The 18552-nt window shown below is 37.4% G+C and overlaps 2 protein-coding genes across 3 annotated transcripts in view; one reads left to right on the top strand and one right to left on the bottom strand.

The window, feature by feature from the left end:
- The window catches only part of ZNF280B (zinc finger protein 280B), a 29878-nt gene extending 13804 nt beyond the window's left edge, over nt 1-16074 (top strand). The window contains exon 3 of the mRNA XM_004781360.3: nt 11201-16074. Within this exon, the coding sequence (XP_004781417.3) occupies nt 11273-12946 (1674 nt within the window). The 5' untranslated portion in view covers nt 11201-11272 and the 3' untranslated portion in view covers nt 12947-16074. The remainder of the gene's footprint in view (nt 1-11200) is intronic.
- Nucleotides 1-18552, bottom strand: part of LOC101682709 (immunoglobulin lambda-1 light chain-like) — a 1123284-nt gene that overhangs the window by 998256 nt on the left and 106476 nt on the right. The gene's annotated exons all lie outside the window — the stretch shown is intronic.

Here is an 18552-nt window from a genome sequence, read left to right as displayed (position 1 = left end):
AATGCTTTTTCAGCATCTACTGAGATTACCAAATGGTTCTTGTTCTTTCATTTATTAATGTATTTTGTCACATTGATTGACTTGCAGATGTTTAACCAAACCTTGCAGCCCAGGAATAAATCCCAGTTGGTCATGGTGAATAATTCTTTTAATGTACTCTTGGATCCTAATGACTAGTATTTTGGTGGGAATTTTCCCATCTGTGTTTATTAAGGATATTGGTCTGCAATTCTCCTTTGTGATGGGGGTCTTTGTTTTTGGGATCAAGGTAATGCTGGCCTCATAAGATGAGTTTGGAAGTTTTCCTTCCATTTCTAGTTTTTGGAACAGTTTCAGGAGAATAGGTATTATTTCTTCTTTAAATGTTTGGTAGAATTCCCCTGGGAAGCCATCTGGCTCTGGGCTCTTGTTTGTTGGGAGATTTTTTATGACTGTTCAATCTCCTTACTGGTTATGGGTCAGTTCAGGTTTTCTATTTCTTCCTGGTTCAGTTTTGGTAGTTCATACATCTCTAGGACATTTCTTCCAGATTGTCAAATTTGCTGGCATATAATTGCTCATAGTATGTTCTTATCATTGTTTGTATTTCTTTAGTGTTGGTTGTGATCTCTCCTCTTTCATTCATGATTTTATTGATTGGGATCCTTTCTCTTTTCTTTTTGATAAGTCTGGCCAGGGGTTTATCAATCTTATTAATTCTTTCAAAGAACCGGCTCCTAGTTTTGTTGATTTGTTCTACTGTTCTTTTGGTTTCTATTTCATTGATTTCTTCTTTGATCTTTATGACTTCTCTTCTTCTGCTGGGTTTAGGCTTTCTTTGCTTTTCTTTCTCCAGCTCCTTTAGGTGTTCGTTAGGTTGTGTTTTTGAGACCTTTCTTGTCTCTTTAGAGAGGCTTGTATTCCTGTATACTTTCCTTTCAGGACTGCCTTTGCGGTGTCCCACAGTTATTGAACAGTTGTGTTTTCATTTTCACTTGTTTCCATGAATTTTTTCAATTCTTCTTTAATTTCCTGGTTGACCCATTCACTTTAGTAGGATGTTCTTTAGCCTCCATGTATTTAGGTTCTTTCCAAGTTTCCTTTTGTGATTGAGTTCTAGCTTCAGAACATTTGGTTTGAAATATGCAGGGAATGACCCCTCTCTTGGTACCAGTTGAGACCTGATTTGTGACCCAGGATGTGATATATTCTGGAGAATGTTCCATGTGCACTAGAGAAGAACGTATATTCTGTTGTTTTGGGATAGAATGTCCTGAATATATCTGTGGTGTCCATTTGCTCCAGTGTGTCATTTAAGGCCTTTATTTTCTTAGTGATCTTTTGCTTGGATTATCGGTCCATTTCAGTGAGGAGGGTGTTAAAGTCCCCTACTATTATTGTATTATTGTTGATGTGTTTCTTTGATTTTGTTATTAATTGGTTTATATAGGTGGCTGCTCCCATGTTAGGGGCATAGATATAGAAAATTGTTAGATCTTCCTGTTGAATAGACCCTTTGAGTATGGTATAGAGTCCTTCCTTATCTCTTATTATAGTCTTTGGCTTAAAATCTAAACTATCTGATGTAAGGGTTGCCACCCCAGCTTTCTTTTGATGTCCATTAGCATAGTAAATTGTTTTCCACCCCCTCACTTTAAATCTGGAGGTGTCTTTGGGTCTGAAATGAGTTTCTTATAGAACGCATATTGATGCATCTTGTTTTTGTTTTTTTTTTTAAATCCATTCTCCTTCCATGTGTTTTTTGATTGGGGTACTTAGCCCATTTACATTGATGGTAACTATTGAAAAATATGAATTTAGTGCCATTGTATTGCCTATAAGGTGACTGTTAACTGTATGTTGTCTCTCTACTTTCCTTGTCTACTACTATTAGGCTCTCTCTTTTCTTAGAGGACCCCTCTCAATATTTCCTGTAGGGCTGGTTTGGTGTTTGCAAATTCTTTTAATTTTTGTTTGTCCTGGAAGCTTTTTATCTCTTCTTCTTCTTCTTTTTTTTTTTTTTTTTTAAAGATTTTATTTATTTATTTGACAGACAGAGATCACAAGCAGGCAGAGAGGCAGGCAGAGAGAGAGGAGGAAGCAGGCTCCCCGCTGAGCAGAGAGCCCGATGCGGGGCTCGATCCCAGGACCCTGAGATCACGACCCGAGCCGAAGGCAGCGGCTCAACCCACTGAGCCACCCAGGTGCCCCCTTATCTCTTCTTCTATTTTCAATGGTAGCCTAGCTGGTTATAGTATTCTCTTTTTTTTTGAAAGATTTTATTTATTTATTTGACAGACAGAGATCACAAGTAGGCAGAGAGGCAGAGAGGAGGAAACAGACTTCCCGCCGAGTAGAGAGCCCGATAGGGAGCTTGATCCCAGGACCATGGGATCATGACCTGAGCCAAAGGCAGAGGCTTTAACCCATTGAGCCACCCACTCAATGATATAGTATTCTTGGCTGTGTGTTTTTCTCATTTAGTGCTCTGAATTTATCATGCCAGTTCTTTCTGGCCCAACAGGTCTCTGTGGATAAGTCTGCTGCCAATCTAATATTCCTACCATTGTATGTTACTTCTTGTCCCGAGCTGCTTTTATGATTTTCTCTTTGTCCCTAAGACTTGTAGGTTTTACTAATATATGACCTGTGGACCTATTTTTATTGATTTTGAGGGGGGTTCTCTGTGCCTGAACCCCTGAATTTTCATGCTCATTCCCTTTGTCATATTAGGGAAATTCTCTACTGTAATTCTATCCAGTATACCCCTCTCTGTTTCTCTTTTTCTGGAATCCCAATTATTCTAGTATTGTTTCCTCTTACGGCTTCACTTATCTCTTGAATTCTCCCCTTGTGGTCCAGCAGTTGTTTGTCTTTCTTTTGCTCAGCTTCTTTATTCTCTGTCATTTGGTGTTCTACATCACTAATTCTCTCTTCTGCTTCATTTTTCCTAGCAGTAAGAGCTTCCGTTTTTTATTGCACCTCATTAATAGCTTTTTTAAATTTCAATTTGGTTAGATTTTAGTTCTTTTATTTCTTTAGAAAGGGATTGTATTTCTCCAGAAAGGGTTTCTCTAATCTCTTCCCTGCCTTTTTCAAACCTAGCTAGCACCTTGAAAATTGTCATTCTGAACTCTAGTTCTGACATATTACCAGTGTCCTTATTGATTAGGTCCTTAGCTGTTGGTACTGCATCTTGTTCTTTTTTTTTGTGGTGAGTTTCTCTGCCTTGTCATTTTGTCCAGATAAGAATATATGAACGAGAGAATCATACACTAAAAGGGTGGCAAAGACCCCAGAAAAATGTATGCTAACCAAATCAGAAGAGACCCAAAACTGGGGGGGAGAAGAAAGGGGGAAAAAAGAAAAAAAAATACATATACATACATAGATGTATATGTATGTATATGTGTGTGTATGTATGTATATATATATATATGATCTCAGACTGGTGAAAAGAACAGAGCCACCCAGTTGGGTCTATGCTGGTCTCTTAAAGAAACTACCTCCCAAAATTTTAAAGAGAGAAAAACATATATATACACAAAAATAATAGTAAACATGATGAAGGGATGGAATATGACTGTAAAGATGAAAATTTAAAAAAAAATATATAAAAAAGGAATGTTAAGATAAGTTGGTTGGAAAAAGGAAAAAAAAAAAAAAGAAAAAAGAATGTGCTCAGGCTGGAGACTAGAAAAAGCCATGCGCTAGATTTAGAGTTTATTTTTATCTGTTGGAAGAAATTGTATCCCAAAATTTTAACAAAAATAAAAAAACCTATATGTATACAAAAAATAATGTTAAATACAATGAAGGGATAAGATAGGACTATAACAATGAAGGCTAAGTGGGGGTGGAGCCCTCGCAGGGACAGTGTGGTCTCAAGTATGTATAATTGACATAAACGTTAGTTTCAGGTATATAGTATGATTTGGTGTTTGAATTGTGAAATGCCCACAATAAGTATAGTCAACATCTGTTACCATACGTAATTTTTTTTTTGTCTTGAGATAAGAACTTTTAAGATCTACGTTCCTAGCAACTTTCAAATATACACTGCAGTATTATTAACGAGAGTCATCATGTTGTGCATTACGTCTCCATGACATTTTATTTTATAACTGGAAGTTTGTACCTTTTGATCCCCTTTATCCATTTTACCCTTCTATCTTGCCTCTGGCAATCACCAGTCTGTTCTCTTTATCTATGAGCTTATTGTTATGTATGATTCCACGTATCAGTGAAATCATATAATATTTGTCTTTCTGTGTTTGACTTATTTCACTTAACATAATGCTCTCAGGTCCATCATGTTGCAGATGGAATGATTTCATATTTTTTATGGCTGAATGATATTCCATTATTTGTATATTCCAGATTTTCTTTATCCACCAATCAGTGGACACTTAGGTTATTTTGATATCTTGGCTACTGTAAATAATGCAGCAGTGAACAGTAAGGTCTCTTTATTCCCTTTATGGTTGAATAATATTCCACTGTTTGTATATACCACAGTTTGTATACTTACCCATTGATGGACATTTGTATTATTTTTACCATTAAGTTCTTGTGAATCATGTTACTCTAAACATGTATGTACATTACATGTAGTTGTCTGAGTACCTGTTTTTGATTCTGTCGGGCAATACTTATAAGTGGACTCTTGGGTCATAATGATAATTCAGTGTTTAAGTTTTTGAGGAAATGCCATAGTGTTTTCCACAGAAATCCTCTGATTTTTAATCATCTGATTAAGCCTTTGGTTAATTACTGGGATGAAAAAGCCCGATTTTGACTATTTCTGCTGTTGTTCTCTTTGCTTTTATGAAGGAGGGAATATTTGTAGTTTCTTATTTTACCATTCCCTATGACCTTACCTTGTTGGCTTTTAAAAAATTAATATTGTCCTTTTTTCCTTTTTTTTTTTTTCAGTCATCTTTTTTGTGGTTCTCTGCAGCCCCTGTTTAAATCATTCACCATTCACCTGATATTTCCACCTTTCTAAATCCTCAGTCTTAGAGAAAGAACTTGCTTCTGAACTAACAGGCCACTTTTAGGTTGAATTGCCATCCTGCTCATGATTCCACTTATCAGTGAGATCATATAATATTTGTCTTTCTGTGTTTGTCTTTCTCCTTTGTGAATTCTCCTACGATCCTGCTCTTGGGAGCAAAGGACAAGAGAAAATGGTTGAAAGTGACGGACAATAGTCCTCCTGAGTCCTAGGATTATAGGGTTCTCATATTTGCTGTAATAGTACACTTTAGTGGCTCCCTGACTTAAAGAAAATTGTGTGTTCCTCAGGTTTGAACGTTTCTTGCTTCTTCCCTCAGCCCACTTTCCTCTGTAAATTTATTTCTAACTCCTAGATAATCATTTTCCTTTCACAAATATTTAAGACTTGTGTGCCATGACTACTCTAGGAATTTGGGAAAAATCAATGAACAAAACAGACAAAAACAAACAAAACAAGCTAAAAAATGAAACAGAGCTTCTCCAGTGGAAAATTGACAGTCCAGTGGAGAAAGAAAGGTCTATAAACATATGTGTATACACACACACATATAATATATAATACATATATAATATAATTGTGTAATAATAATGTAAATATAATACATTTTTCGGTGATACAGAAGGTGATGTTATTAAATTAGGAAGAATCTAATAGAGCAGGATCATAGGATTGAAAGTTGGGTGGGTGGGAATGTTGTAATTTTAGATTGGATGATCAGGGCAAGTCTTATGGTAAAGGTAAGTTCAGATATGGTGTTAAAGGAGATAGAAGTGTTAGCCATGGAGACATCTGGGAGAAAAGAATTTCATGCAGAGCCTAAAGGGAACAACAGGGAAGACACTGTGGCTGGATTGCAGGGAATGAGTGTTAGAATAATGAAAAAAGAAGTCAGAGAGGTAGAAAAAGTTAAAATGGTAATGAGGTTCTATAAATTGCTTTTCCTTAGTCCAGTCTACAGAAATAATCCTGTCTTTTGAAAGAACAACCTTGGTTTAATAGTTTTTCCCATTTCAGACTCCCAGGCTAGATTAGACCCCATTTTTATACTCCTCTACCATCTTGAGCTTATTTATGAACAAATATTTATTTAAAAAAATTATGAAAACATTTTGTTTTTCTTAGTTGTCCTAAGGTGAATATAAATGTTTAATGTAGTTTTAAGGATCCTGTGAAGCTCTCATTTCGCCCAAGGATGTGTTTAATGGGCATTAAATCCTAAGGCAGCAAATGTGTGGGGTAAATGGAAGAGAAGGGAAGGAGAGTAGTGGGAATGAGACATGAGGTGCTATGGTTGGGGAAGGAGTGAAGGGATAGGGATAGGAATTTGCAGGAGTGGTATAGGGAGTGAAAAGAGTCAGAGGCAAGGGAAGATTGTGAGAATAGATATCAAAGGAGTCCGGTTGGCCTGCTTTCAGGAAGCCACTCAAGAAAGACTGATGCCTGAAAAAAAGCTGGTGTGTAGCTATAAAAAAGCCCCATGAAGGGGTTAGGGGGATAGGAGAAGAATAAATGAAGCAAGATGGGATCGGTTGGGAGACAAACCATAAGTGATTCTTAATCTCACAAAACAAACTGAGGGTTGCTGGGGGGAGTTGGGTTGGGAGTGGGGTGGGGGGTGGAGTGGGGTGGGGGGGTGTTATGGACATTGGGGAGGGTATGTGCTATGGTGAGTGCTGTGAAGTGTGTAAACCTGGTGAGTCACAGACCTGTACCCCTGGGGTTAAAAATACATTATATGTTTATTTAAAAAAAAAAAAAATCCCCATGAAGAAGGCTGTTGTTTAAATGCATAGGAATAACCTGGGAGATGAATTATCTTTCCCTGCCATCTTAGCTATCTTTGGCATGAAATCTCATTAACTCCTTCCACAGCCCTTGGCAGTTTTATTGATAGGGGGATACAAGTGGTTTTGAGGATTAACTCCTTAGATCTACTAAGTCTTTGACATGTCCAACCTCATGACCCAAGGTATCTTAAGATTCTGGTAAATTGTAGAAAATAAAGGTACCAGAAGAGAAGTGATAAGAAAATTCCCATGATCTGGGGCACCTGGGTGGCTCAGAGGGTTAAGCTTCTGCCTTTGGCTCAAGTCATGATCTCAGGGTCCTGGGATCCAGCCCCACATCGACCTAGTTAATCGGTATGGTCAACAGCTATAAAATCCTACTAAGGGGCTCCTGGGTGGCTTAGTTGGTTAATCAACTGCCTTCTGCTCAGGTTATGATCCCAGGGTTCTGGGATCCAGCCCCACATTGGCCTCCTTGCTCAGCAGCGAGTCTGCTTCTCCACTACCTGCCACTCCCCCAGCTTGTGCCTGTTCAGTCTCTCTCTCTCAAATAAATAAGATCTTTAATAAAATAATTAAAAACAAAGTAAAATCCTACCAAGATCAGCTGGGTAAAAAGTCCTACAATGTTCCTGGAACCCAGTTTATTTTTATTCTTTTTTAACAACAGAATTTGTTCTCATAGTTTTGGAGGCTGGAAAATTCAAGATCAAGGTGCTAGCTGATTTGCCTTGCTTCCTTCAGACCTGTAGACTGCCACATTCTCACTGTGTCTTCACATAGTAGGTGGGAGACAGAGAAAAAGCAAGCTCTTTGATATCTCTTCTTGGTACTAATCCCATCATGAGGGTTCCACTCTCATGAATTTATCTAAATCTACCTAGATGGGAACCCAAAGTTTCCCAAAGTTTGATCTCCAGATACTATCATACTGGGAGTTAAGGCTTCAGCATACATATTTTGAAGGGACACAGTTTGTTCCATAGCATAACTTAAAATGTATTCTTTAAAATTGGGGGAGTCATTTAACATGTAGGAATAGCTGAATGATATAATTACAGAGGTATTTTAAGATTCATCTAGTAAAAAAAAAAAAGATTCATCTAGTGGTGGTATACAGTTGAGCCATCAGTATGCACTGAGCCATCCACGTGTCCCAGAATATTAATAATGTCAATTTAGAATTATTTCTTGAGAGGGGTATTAGAGCATCATGTAGAATTACCTAGAAGACAGTTACTAGAAATGCGGAAGTTGATACTCAGGAGATTAGATTAGGGTAGAAGTTCTCCCGTAGAACATTTTTTGATGGCACATGTAGGGAATTTCTACTAGCATCTCCTAAGCAGAGTCAGGGATACTGCTATAAATCCTAAATGCACCCAGCACCACCCCCCTACAACAAAGAATTATCTGGTCCAGACATGTCTATGGTGCTTATGTTGGGAAACAATGGACTAGGTGGCATCATCCTGGAGTTAGATGATGAAGTTGTATATAGACAGACCAAACCAATTTCTCTGACTCTTAAAGAACAGTGTTTTCAGATGTGCCTTTTATGTTTTCTTGCATTACATATCTCCTAATTATATACTTGATCTTCATTTTAAGAAGGTTGTAAATCACTCTTTATGGCATACTAGACTGTAAACTTCATGAATTCACCACTTTCTACTTAGTGCTTGGTAATATCATACCATTGTTGGCCAAGCAATTATAGTTGTGAGACAAATGATGAAAATAAGAAATAACTTTTCTTATTTATTTATTTTTTTTAAAGATTTTGTTTTTTTTGACAGAGAGAGATCACAAGCAGTCACAGAGGCAAACAAAGAGAGAGGAAGGGAAGCAAGTTCCCTGCTGAGCAGAGAGTCTAATATGGGGATATGAGGCTGGATCCCAGGACTCTGAGATCATGACCTGAGCTGAAGGCAGAGGCTTTAACCCACTAAGCTACCCAGGGGCCCCAACTTTTCTTATTTTCAAAAATTTCTTTTTTGACTTACTTTGAAGTTGGTATACATCTCAGGATTAAATATCTATGTGTTCCCAAATTATATGCTGATATGCTAATTAAACTAATTTGCGGTACATGGCACGTATTTGATGCCACTTTAATTTTTTTTTAATTCTTATTTTTTATAAACATATATTTTTATCCCCAGGGGTACAGGTCTGTGAATCGCCAGGTTTACACACTTCACAGCACTCACCATAGCACCTACCCTTCCCAACCTGTCTATAACCCCACCCCCCTGTCCCAACCCCCCTCCCCCCAGCAACCCTCAGTTTGTTTTGTGAGATTATGAGTCACTTATGGTTTGTCTACCTCCCAATCCCATCTTGTTTCATTTATTCTTCTCCTACCCCCTTAACCCCCCATGTTGCATCTCCACTTCCTCATATCAGGGAGATCATATGATAGTTGTCTTTCTCCGATTGACTTATTTCACTAAGCATGATACCCTCTAGTTCCAGCCACGTCATCGTAAATGGCAAGATTTCATTTCTTTCGATGATGCCACTTTAATTTTTATAGATGGGGTTTGAAGGGTCTATATGGGATTACAATGAAATCTGATGTTAGGTTTTCAGAAACTGGTGAGTTATGATCCATAATTTAAAGTACCTACATCTTGCTAGCCTAAAACAAATGTTTTTCAAACCTTTAGTAGTGAGCCATCGATGAGTCATAATTGATTAGAATAAGTATCCATGTAGTGAAGCACTTGTTATTTATATGTTTATATTGTGAGATTCCATATTATATGTTGTTGTTGTTTTTACTATGGTTGTGATAAAAATGTTTTAAAAAGCTAGAAGCTTTCAGTCCTTCATAGGCCTAGGACAAGGCCTGATACGGACAAGGTTCTAAGCAAATCATAGAAAATACAGAATATCTGATACGGACAAGGTTCTAAGCAAATCATAGAAAATACAGAATTAAAGGAGTACAGTCTATTCTACAAATACATTTTCTTATTAATGAAAGTTACTGTTAATTCATACTATTAACAGATTCTTTATTTGTTGAGCTCCCATATTGTGCCAGGCACTCTTTGTGCTGGGGATACAGCAGTCAACAAAAGATAATCTGTCTTTTGAAGTTTACATTTTACTGGATAGACAGTAGACAATAATCAAGTAGATAAAATTTATAATGCGTTAGGTGGTGATAAGGACTTGAAGGTTGAGGGGAAGGGAAGAGATATTGGCAATGTGAATTAGCAGTTGTTTGGAGTATTTGAGAACCTCCTTGAGAAGAGTTGCAACAGAAGTCTGAAGATGGTGAGGATTCACCTCTGCAGGTATCTGGATGGTGAGCATTCATATTAGAAGAACAGCAAATACAGGGCTCTAAGCAAGTAAAGTGATTAATATGTTCAAGGAGTTGCAAGACAGTTTGGTTAGAATGAAGTGGATAGGGGGGAGGAGTAGGACATGCTGCAAGGCAGTATGTAGGCTTGGAAGCATGGTCTAATAGGCACTGAAGATGTTAGAAGCACTTGGCCTTTTACTGAGTGAATGAGAAAGCCATTGGAGGGTTTTGAGCTGAGCAGTGATATGTGATTTGACAGAATTACTTTGCCTGCCATGTGGAAATGAGATGGAGGTGGGCTGAGGGAGGCAGTTCTGTTGGATTTAAATGGGAAAGTCAGGATTAGAAGGAGAAATTTAGGAGACAGTGGACTATAATGAAGGCCTTGAGTTGGTGTGAGATTATCAAGAGAGTTTGTTCTCAATTTGCTAGGCATGGGCTAAGCACTTGACATTGAAGTATACTGTTTGTTGACAGTTGTTAGGTACTCTTATTCTGTTCTTTGAATTTGACTCTTCTTTTCTATATTAATATTTATGAAATTATGGATCAATTGAGGTCTGTACATTATTATAAAATTTTCTTTAATTCAGCTACAAAATAAAGTACCATTGAATTCTTGGTGGTTTTTGAAAAGGAGCTATTACCTTAAGTCTAAGAAGTAAGAGGTTTCATCTTTAAGATAAAACATATTTAGAACTTTTGAACTTGCCAAAGAAGATGCAGCTGGTTTGTGGCTGACTTAGAATTCCAGCTTAATCTTCTCTGACCCCAAAGCCCATGTTTCTAAACACTGAACAATGGTGCCTTTGTAAAATAATATATCCTTTACATATGATTTCACTTAGTGATTAGTCAATAGTTTTTTCCTCTTTTTTTTTTTAATAGAAGAAATAGTAATCAGCTTAAGGCAAAGGCATGATTCTAGAGTTGCACAGACTTATAATAGTAGGTTTTAAGCTGTCATTTATCCTCTGTGAATTCTAGTAGTCTTATAAAATAAGGGTGTTTATAACTACCGTAGAGTTTTGGAGAGAATTAAATAAGATAATGCATTTTTCTGTACTTACTGATGTGTAGTGTGTTTGTACTTAGGTGGCAGTTTATATAAAGAAAGCACTGGGACTGTGGCCACACCTTCAAGAATAAAAAAAAAAAAAATAGAAAATGGAACAGCCATGTATGTTATGTGAGGAAGAGCAAGAGCCAGACCCACAGCAGAACACAGAAGAAACCAAAAAAGTAGATGATGAAGATGCTGAGCTCATCTTTGTTGGGGTGGAACATGTAAATGACGATGCTGAGCTGATCTTTGTCGGGGTGACTTCAAATTCAAAACCAGTTGTTTCAAATATTTTGAACAGAGTCACCCCAGGTTCATGTTCAAGGAGAAAAAAGTATGGTCACCTCAGAAAAAGTACTACTCACAAATTACCGCCTATAAGTCATGTGACCTCTGTATCAGAAGCAGTCACTGCCTTGCCAGTTTCTGAATCTGAATCAAGATCAACAGATAGTCCCATTATTATTGAGCCTTTGTCTAAACCTGATTTTAAAAGTAATTCACAAATTGTGCCTAATAGCTGTTCGGAGTTATGTTCTCCTTTGATTACATTCACAAATTCATTACAGCATCCAGTAGGAGAAGCACTTTCTGTAGGAGATATGAATAAAAGTCCTTGCATATCAAAGCAGCTTTCCACTGCTGAAGAAAATGATATAAATCCCAAAAGGCCTAAACTCAGCGACGGAATCATAGAGGGACATGCTTCAGCTTTGTCCCCTTCAGGTAACTTTCATACAATGACTTCACAGCAAAGCACAGACTCAAACAGTGTTCATACCTCATTAAACCATGTTCAGAATGGACATGACTTAGAACGGAGCCATGGAGCCATGGTTCAGAATGGAGCACCTTTTGCAACTCCTTTTCCAAAGCACAGTGTCCATTTTAAGCCTATAAATCCTGTAAAGGAAAATAGACCAGCAAAAACAGACTTTTTGAGTCTAGCAAGTGAAAACCAGGTTGTTGATCCCAAGAAAGGAAGTCTGGTCATATTACTTCGTGACTTTTATTATGGGCAACATAAAGGAGATGGTCAGCCAGAACAGAAGACTCACACAACCTTTAAATGCCTCAGCTGCTTGAAAATTCTAAAAAATGTCAAGTTTATGAATCACATGAAGCACCATCTGGAACTTGAGAAGCAGAGGGGTGACAGCTGGGAAAGCCACACCACCTGCCAGCACTGCCACCGACAGTTTCCCACTCCCTTCGAGCTGCAGTGTCACATTGAAAGTGTACACACTACCCAGGAGCCTTCTGCTGTCTGTAAAATTTGTGAATTGTCATTCAAAACAGATCAGGTTCTCTTACAGCACATGAAGGACAATCATAAGCCTGGCGAAATGCCCTATGTGTGCCAGGTTTGCAATTACAGATCATCAGCCTTTGCTGATGTGGAAACACATTTCAGAAAATGCCATGAAAACACTAAGAATTTGCTCTGCCCATTCTGTCTCAAAATTTTCAAAACTGCAACACCATACATGTGTCATTATAGGGGACACTGGGAAAAGAGTGTTCACCAGTGTTCCAAATGCCGGCTACAGTTTTTAACTTTCAAGGAGAAAATGGAGCATAAGACCCAGTGTCATCAAATGTTTAAAAAGCCTAAGCAACTAGAGGGATTGCCCCCTGAAACAAAGGTTGTTATTCAGGTGTCACTGGGACCTCTTCAACCAGGATCTGTGGAAGTAGCATCCGTTACTGTGAGCACATCTGATTCTGAACCATCAGCCCCCAAGTTTAAAAGTAGAATTTCAAAAAAACCTCGTTAATTCTAGTTTCAGTAAACCTAAAGCAGGTATTTCAAAGTAAAAAAAATGCCATAAAAAAAAAAAATACAAACCATACATTATTTAGTAACATCAAAAATAGTGAAACCAATGAGTCATTGATGAGTTTCTTTTTAAATTCATGAAATACAGTATTGTCTGATCTGAATTTTGAGATGTTATTTAAAAATTTGTTACCTGGTTTTCATGTACTGTATCTGGCTTAACACATAGAAGATGTTTTGTGTATGTGTGTGTCTGAGAGAAGAAAGTGGATACCTATTTATTATTTTGATATTTCATGTTACTTGTAAGTTTGAAAGCTCTAATTTCTGTATATAGAACCTATAGAGTTTTTTCTTAAGTACTTAATTTTATCTTCAACTTTTTCCCTGCCTTGAAGATTTCAATATTAACTCTAGTCAGACTTGAATGACTTTGTTACATCGTGGTCCCATTTGCTGGTGAGCTCCCCAAAGTGTCTGTCTTGAGCTGATCTAAAGTAATCTGATTCTGAGACCCTGAGTGTGGAGAAGTTGAGGAACAAGGTGTGGCATGAATGGGAACCAGAAACTGAACTGAGAGGTTAATCACTGGAGAGCAGTGGCTTCCAGCGGCTTCTTATTCGGGTTGAGGGCATGTGCTCACACATACACACACACACACATTCACTCTAGTCTTGGAGCCAAGGCAGTAGGAACACTGTCTCAGAGTGTCTTTTTTTTTTTTTTTTTTTTTTTAACCACAAGAACATCCAAGGAAGCAAAACTATTAAAATGCTTTGCATTTTGGCAAGGAACTTGGCAAGAAACCTCTGCAGACATGAAACAATCACTGTATCAGCTGGCTTCAGATGGAAAAGCAGGGGTAATGAATAGAATGGGGTCTGGTGCCAGTGAACCTCCTGTTTAGTGATCCAAAAGGGAATTCAATTTGTTCCCTTCCCTCTCCCTTCTGGCTGGCTTTATACCTTTCAGTCAGAACAGTAAACCAAGTAGAATTTCTCAAGGGAAAGAATCCCTGACATCCATAGTTTGAACTGCACTGGACCCATAATTTGAACTGAAAAGGGCCAAACAAATGGTATTTATCTAGTTCAAGGACTAGGCTAAATTTAGTTTTCTTACTATTAAGCTGGAGTGGCGGTTGTCCAAGAATCGTAGGTATAGTGGGTAAAAGCAGCCCATGGTGACTGAGTAAAATTAAGCACATTATAGGGCTTTTCCTTATATTTTTCCCATGTACACGTATCTTAGCCCAGTTGAACATGTGAAATCTGCAATTTTGTTTCTTGCCTTAGACATGAATGTATTACAGTTAACAGCTATTTTATGTGTTGTGTGTATAATTTTCCCTTATCAACCTAGTTGAATTTAAAGTCGTCCTTGACACAATCTGGTATATAAGAAATGTCCAGTTATTTCATTAGGTATTAGATCTTAGAGTTACTGCTCTTCAACTAATCTATCCAGCTGTCTAATCCTTGACTATGCTGTGGGGGAGAACCTTTTCCCCTTGCTATTTCCAAGGACTTTCACATAACTAGAGTGCTCTCTGAGGATTGGTTCCTGAACATCAACCCTTGGCTTTCTGTGGGTTCCCAGGACTGAATCTCCCGGGTAGCTAGTGCCATCCTTTCTTTCACCACCTGGACTCATGTACTGAGAAGCATCTGTACATGACTTAAGGAATCCAAGATGTTGTCCATATACCTGAGCAAGGAGAAATTCCATTATTTTCCCCTTGCTTTCTCCTCTTTTTTAATGGTACATTGTCTCTCCCCATTTCTTTCTTACTTCTCAATCTTGTTAAATTACCTAAGCTTTCTTTCACAGAAAGCTGGGAAGTGATAGTCGTCAGAAGCTTAGATCCCTTCTAGAATTGGGAAGGAGGACATAACAAACAAGTAGTTGTGAGTTTATTATCTATGTTTTAAAGTATTTCCCAAGTGTAGATTCTCTTGTATTTATTTGCTCAATGCTTGATTGATTGATTTGCACCTTGAACATTTTACTAGGCCTTTTTATTAGTTTGCTTGGGCCAAGGCACTTTGTTAATATTTTAGCCTGAACCTATTTCTTTAGGTGGACAGAGAGAGTGTGTATGTGTGAGTGAATGAGTGTGTGTGTGTGTGTGTGTGTGTGTGCGCGCTTGCTCATCATTTTAGTCTCAGGTGGAAACTTGTGTATAAATAGATATGCAGACTTTTGCATACTTATCTCCCTATTCTGTTCCTATAACAGAAATTCTGTCTTAAAAACAGTGAAAATATGAAATATCTTAGTTTTGTCTTTTTGTGGTTGCTTGGTATTATCAACACTGTTAACTCTTGTTTGCTGTTTACCTAAAGTATGGCCCTAAGGAGTACAAATTGTTATTTATTGCCAACTACAGGTTTGGTGTTATGGCCCCTGTCTACCTCCTCTTGCTTTTCCATTCTCTGCCATGCTACTCAACCATTTTTCCCACTGGTGCACTATTTTTGACACACTGGCCTTGCTTTTCTTTAAGCAAATCACATTTTTTTTTTCCTGTTCCAAAGACTTTGTGACTGCTCTTCTCTTAGAATGCTTTTCTCCTAGGCCTGCATGGCTTGCTACCTCGCTTAATTGTTTGGTACTTCCTTTGGTTTATTGAACTTTACCAGTGTTCTTAAAAGATACTGACAATGAAATCTCCCTCCACCTTCTTACTCCTTCTCCTTTTAAAGGCACTTTAAGCCTCCCCACTCCCTTTTCCCTCTCCAATCTGGTTAAATTTCCTAGGTTTTCACAAAAAGCTAGGAAGAGATAATCACCCAAAGCTTTGCTTCTCTTAGAATTGAGCTAGCTTGAGTCAATTTTCTGTGCCTGTAATCAAAAGAAACTGAATATAGTGAGTTCAGTTCTTTCAGGAGCTTTCTCTGTTTTTCTATTGATACCTCTCTATTTTTTTAAGGCGATGTCACTTTGTTCTGTTTACAAATATATTCAATATCTGTCAAGATTACTATTTTGTTATTACCCTTTGTGAATTTCCATGTCTACTTTGCTTGCTTGTTCTTTCAGATGAAATTTATTATTTTGTTAATGTTGCCAAAAATTGTAAGTAAAATAGCAATTGTAGTAATAAAATTTTTTTGAAAAAAAAAAGTTTCATTTTATTATCTTTTCACCAGTAAAGTTTAAGTTAATTTTTTATTTGGTACCATTATGCAGACTCTTTGCCTTCTTGCCAATTGTATTTATTTTTAATCATATTGCATTGGCCAGAACTTCAAAACAGTGAGATGTAAACGAAGTTTTCTGTTCTTGGTTTTAGTGAGAAATGCTTTACCATTAAAGGTAATGCTCATATTGCTTAATGAATTTCTGCCTTTATAATTTTTAAAGAAAATTGCTTAGTTTTATTGGATAATTTATAACGTCTATTGAGACAGTCATTTACATTTTCTTTACTATCCTAAAGTTATGCTAAGCCTGATTCACAACCTTTCTTTTAGAAACCTGTGTGTGTGTGTGTGTGTGTGTGTCTCTCTCTCTCTTAAACATTTTATTTATTTGAGAGAGTGAGCAAGGGAGAGAACCCAAGTGTTGAGTGGGGAGAGACAGAGGGACCGGCAGATTTACCACTAAGTAGGGAGCGAGGCACAGGGCTTGATTCCAGGACCCTGAGATCATGGCCTGACCCAGAGGTATATGCTTAACCAACTGAGCCATCCAGGTGTCCTGAAACCTTCCTCTCCTGAAGTGGTATTTCCACTTGTTGAATATTATCTTCTCAGAATCTCATTCCTTTTCGCATTTCTAATTTTTAAATGTATTTACTTTTCCCTTCATTAAATTTGCCACAGTTTTATCAGTGTTTCTCATTTCCTTTTTCTAAGGAGTAACTCTTGATGTATTATCCCAACTAATTTTGTTTTCTCTATTTTTGTCTTGATTCATTATACACCTCTACTTTCTTTAGCATTGTTTTTTTTTATTTTTCTAAAGAACTTTTAAAAATTTTATTTTTTTTAAATAAAGGATTTAAACTTTGCCTACCTTTGTTTACAGCTTTGAATCCCAAATATTTTGATGGCATATTTTCATTTTTATGGAAGTCATCATTCTACATACTTTTTTGAGTAAGTCAATTCCAAAGGTTTGCAGACTGAATGTTTTAGACTGAATTTATAGTTTACTGTGAATCGAATTTTCCATGGAGCTTTGAGGGTATGCACTGGGGGTAAACACTAAATGTCTTTATATTCACACATTCTTTTCAAATTACTACATGGGTTATTAAAAATATTCGATAAAAATATGAACTTTTAATTCTAGAAATCTGTCCCCCCACAATGAATATCGTATAAAAGGTAGAAGTGTGAAAACATTCATTTGAAAGAAATTTCTAATAACAAAACATGGAAATGCTAAAAATTATTCATGACATCTAGGTTGTAGAATAAAGAATTTGATCAAATATCAAGGGTGATTAGATATCAATAGTGGGGAGTTTTCCCCAAATTGACCCAGCAGGATTCTTCCTAAAACTGGCCTAAAGGCAGAGCCCGAGGTGGGAATATATTATCTATTGCTTTATAACAAATTACCACAAATTATCACAAAACTAACAGCTTAAAAAAATTATCATCTCCCACTGTTTCTGAGAGTTGGGAATCCAGGAGCATCTTAGTTGGGTTGTTGTGGCTCAGAGTTCCAGGAGGTACAGTCACCTAAAGGCCTGACTGAGCCTGGAGGAGTTGCTTCCAAGATGGGTTACTCACATGGCTATTGACAGGAAACTCCAGTTCCTTGCTCATTGTGGGAGAAAGCCTCAGTTCTTCCATATGAGCCTCTCTACTGGGTTACCTAACTGTTCTCAGGACATGCCTAGCTGGCTTCTAGAACAAGTATTCTAAGGGAGTGAGCAAGGAGGTGCACTGTGCACCATCTTTTATGACCTAGTCTCAGGCATTTTAGTCTGTTCTTTCTACAATAATCTATTCATTAGAAGTAAGCCCAAAGTCCAGCTCACATACCAAGGGGAAGGTAATTAGCTTCCACCTTTTAAGAGAAAAAAACAATATGGGCATAACTTTAAACTACCAGATTTCATACCTGGGCCACATTATTTATTACATACCTCCTAGTATGCAAAATACATTAATCTCCTGAATCTTACCATCTAAATCAGGTCTAGATGTGGATCAGGTTCTAGGGTGGTATTCCTTACATGAAGTATCTCAAGTACAGTTGCTCTAGATCTTAAGAACTGTGAACAAAAGAGATGAGTTATCTGCCCACCTACATTCCCATGCAGTACAAAGGTGGGGCAAGCATAGGACAACATTTATACACATGGCTTTTCAAAAAGGGGAAAGGGAGATGGCAGTTATTTGTCATTTGCAATTCTGAAATCCCACTAGCTACATGTTGGCATTCATTGATTAACACTCAAGGTCTGGGAATTCTCTTGGCTTTGATCTCAGGACTCTTGATTCTGCCCTATGATATACTTCCTTTTTTTATGAAAGAGTACATGATTATAGATGAATTGTTTGCTTAGCCTGTTTCCTGCTCATAGCAGGTAGAAGACCAAAGTTCTCTTTTCATTTTGTACTCTCCGGCCCTTTCAGTGCAAGC

This window comes from Mustela putorius, unplaced genomic scaffold, assembly GCF_011764305.1.
Source record: "Mustela putorius furo isolate JIRA1106 unplaced genomic scaffold, ASM1176430v1.1 tig00003858_pilon_pilon_pilon, whole genome shotgun sequence".
Classification (NCBI taxonomy): Eukaryota; Metazoa; Chordata; class Mammalia; order Carnivora; family Mustelidae; genus Mustela; species Mustela putorius.
This window is presented reverse-complemented; position numbering and strand designations above follow the sequence as displayed.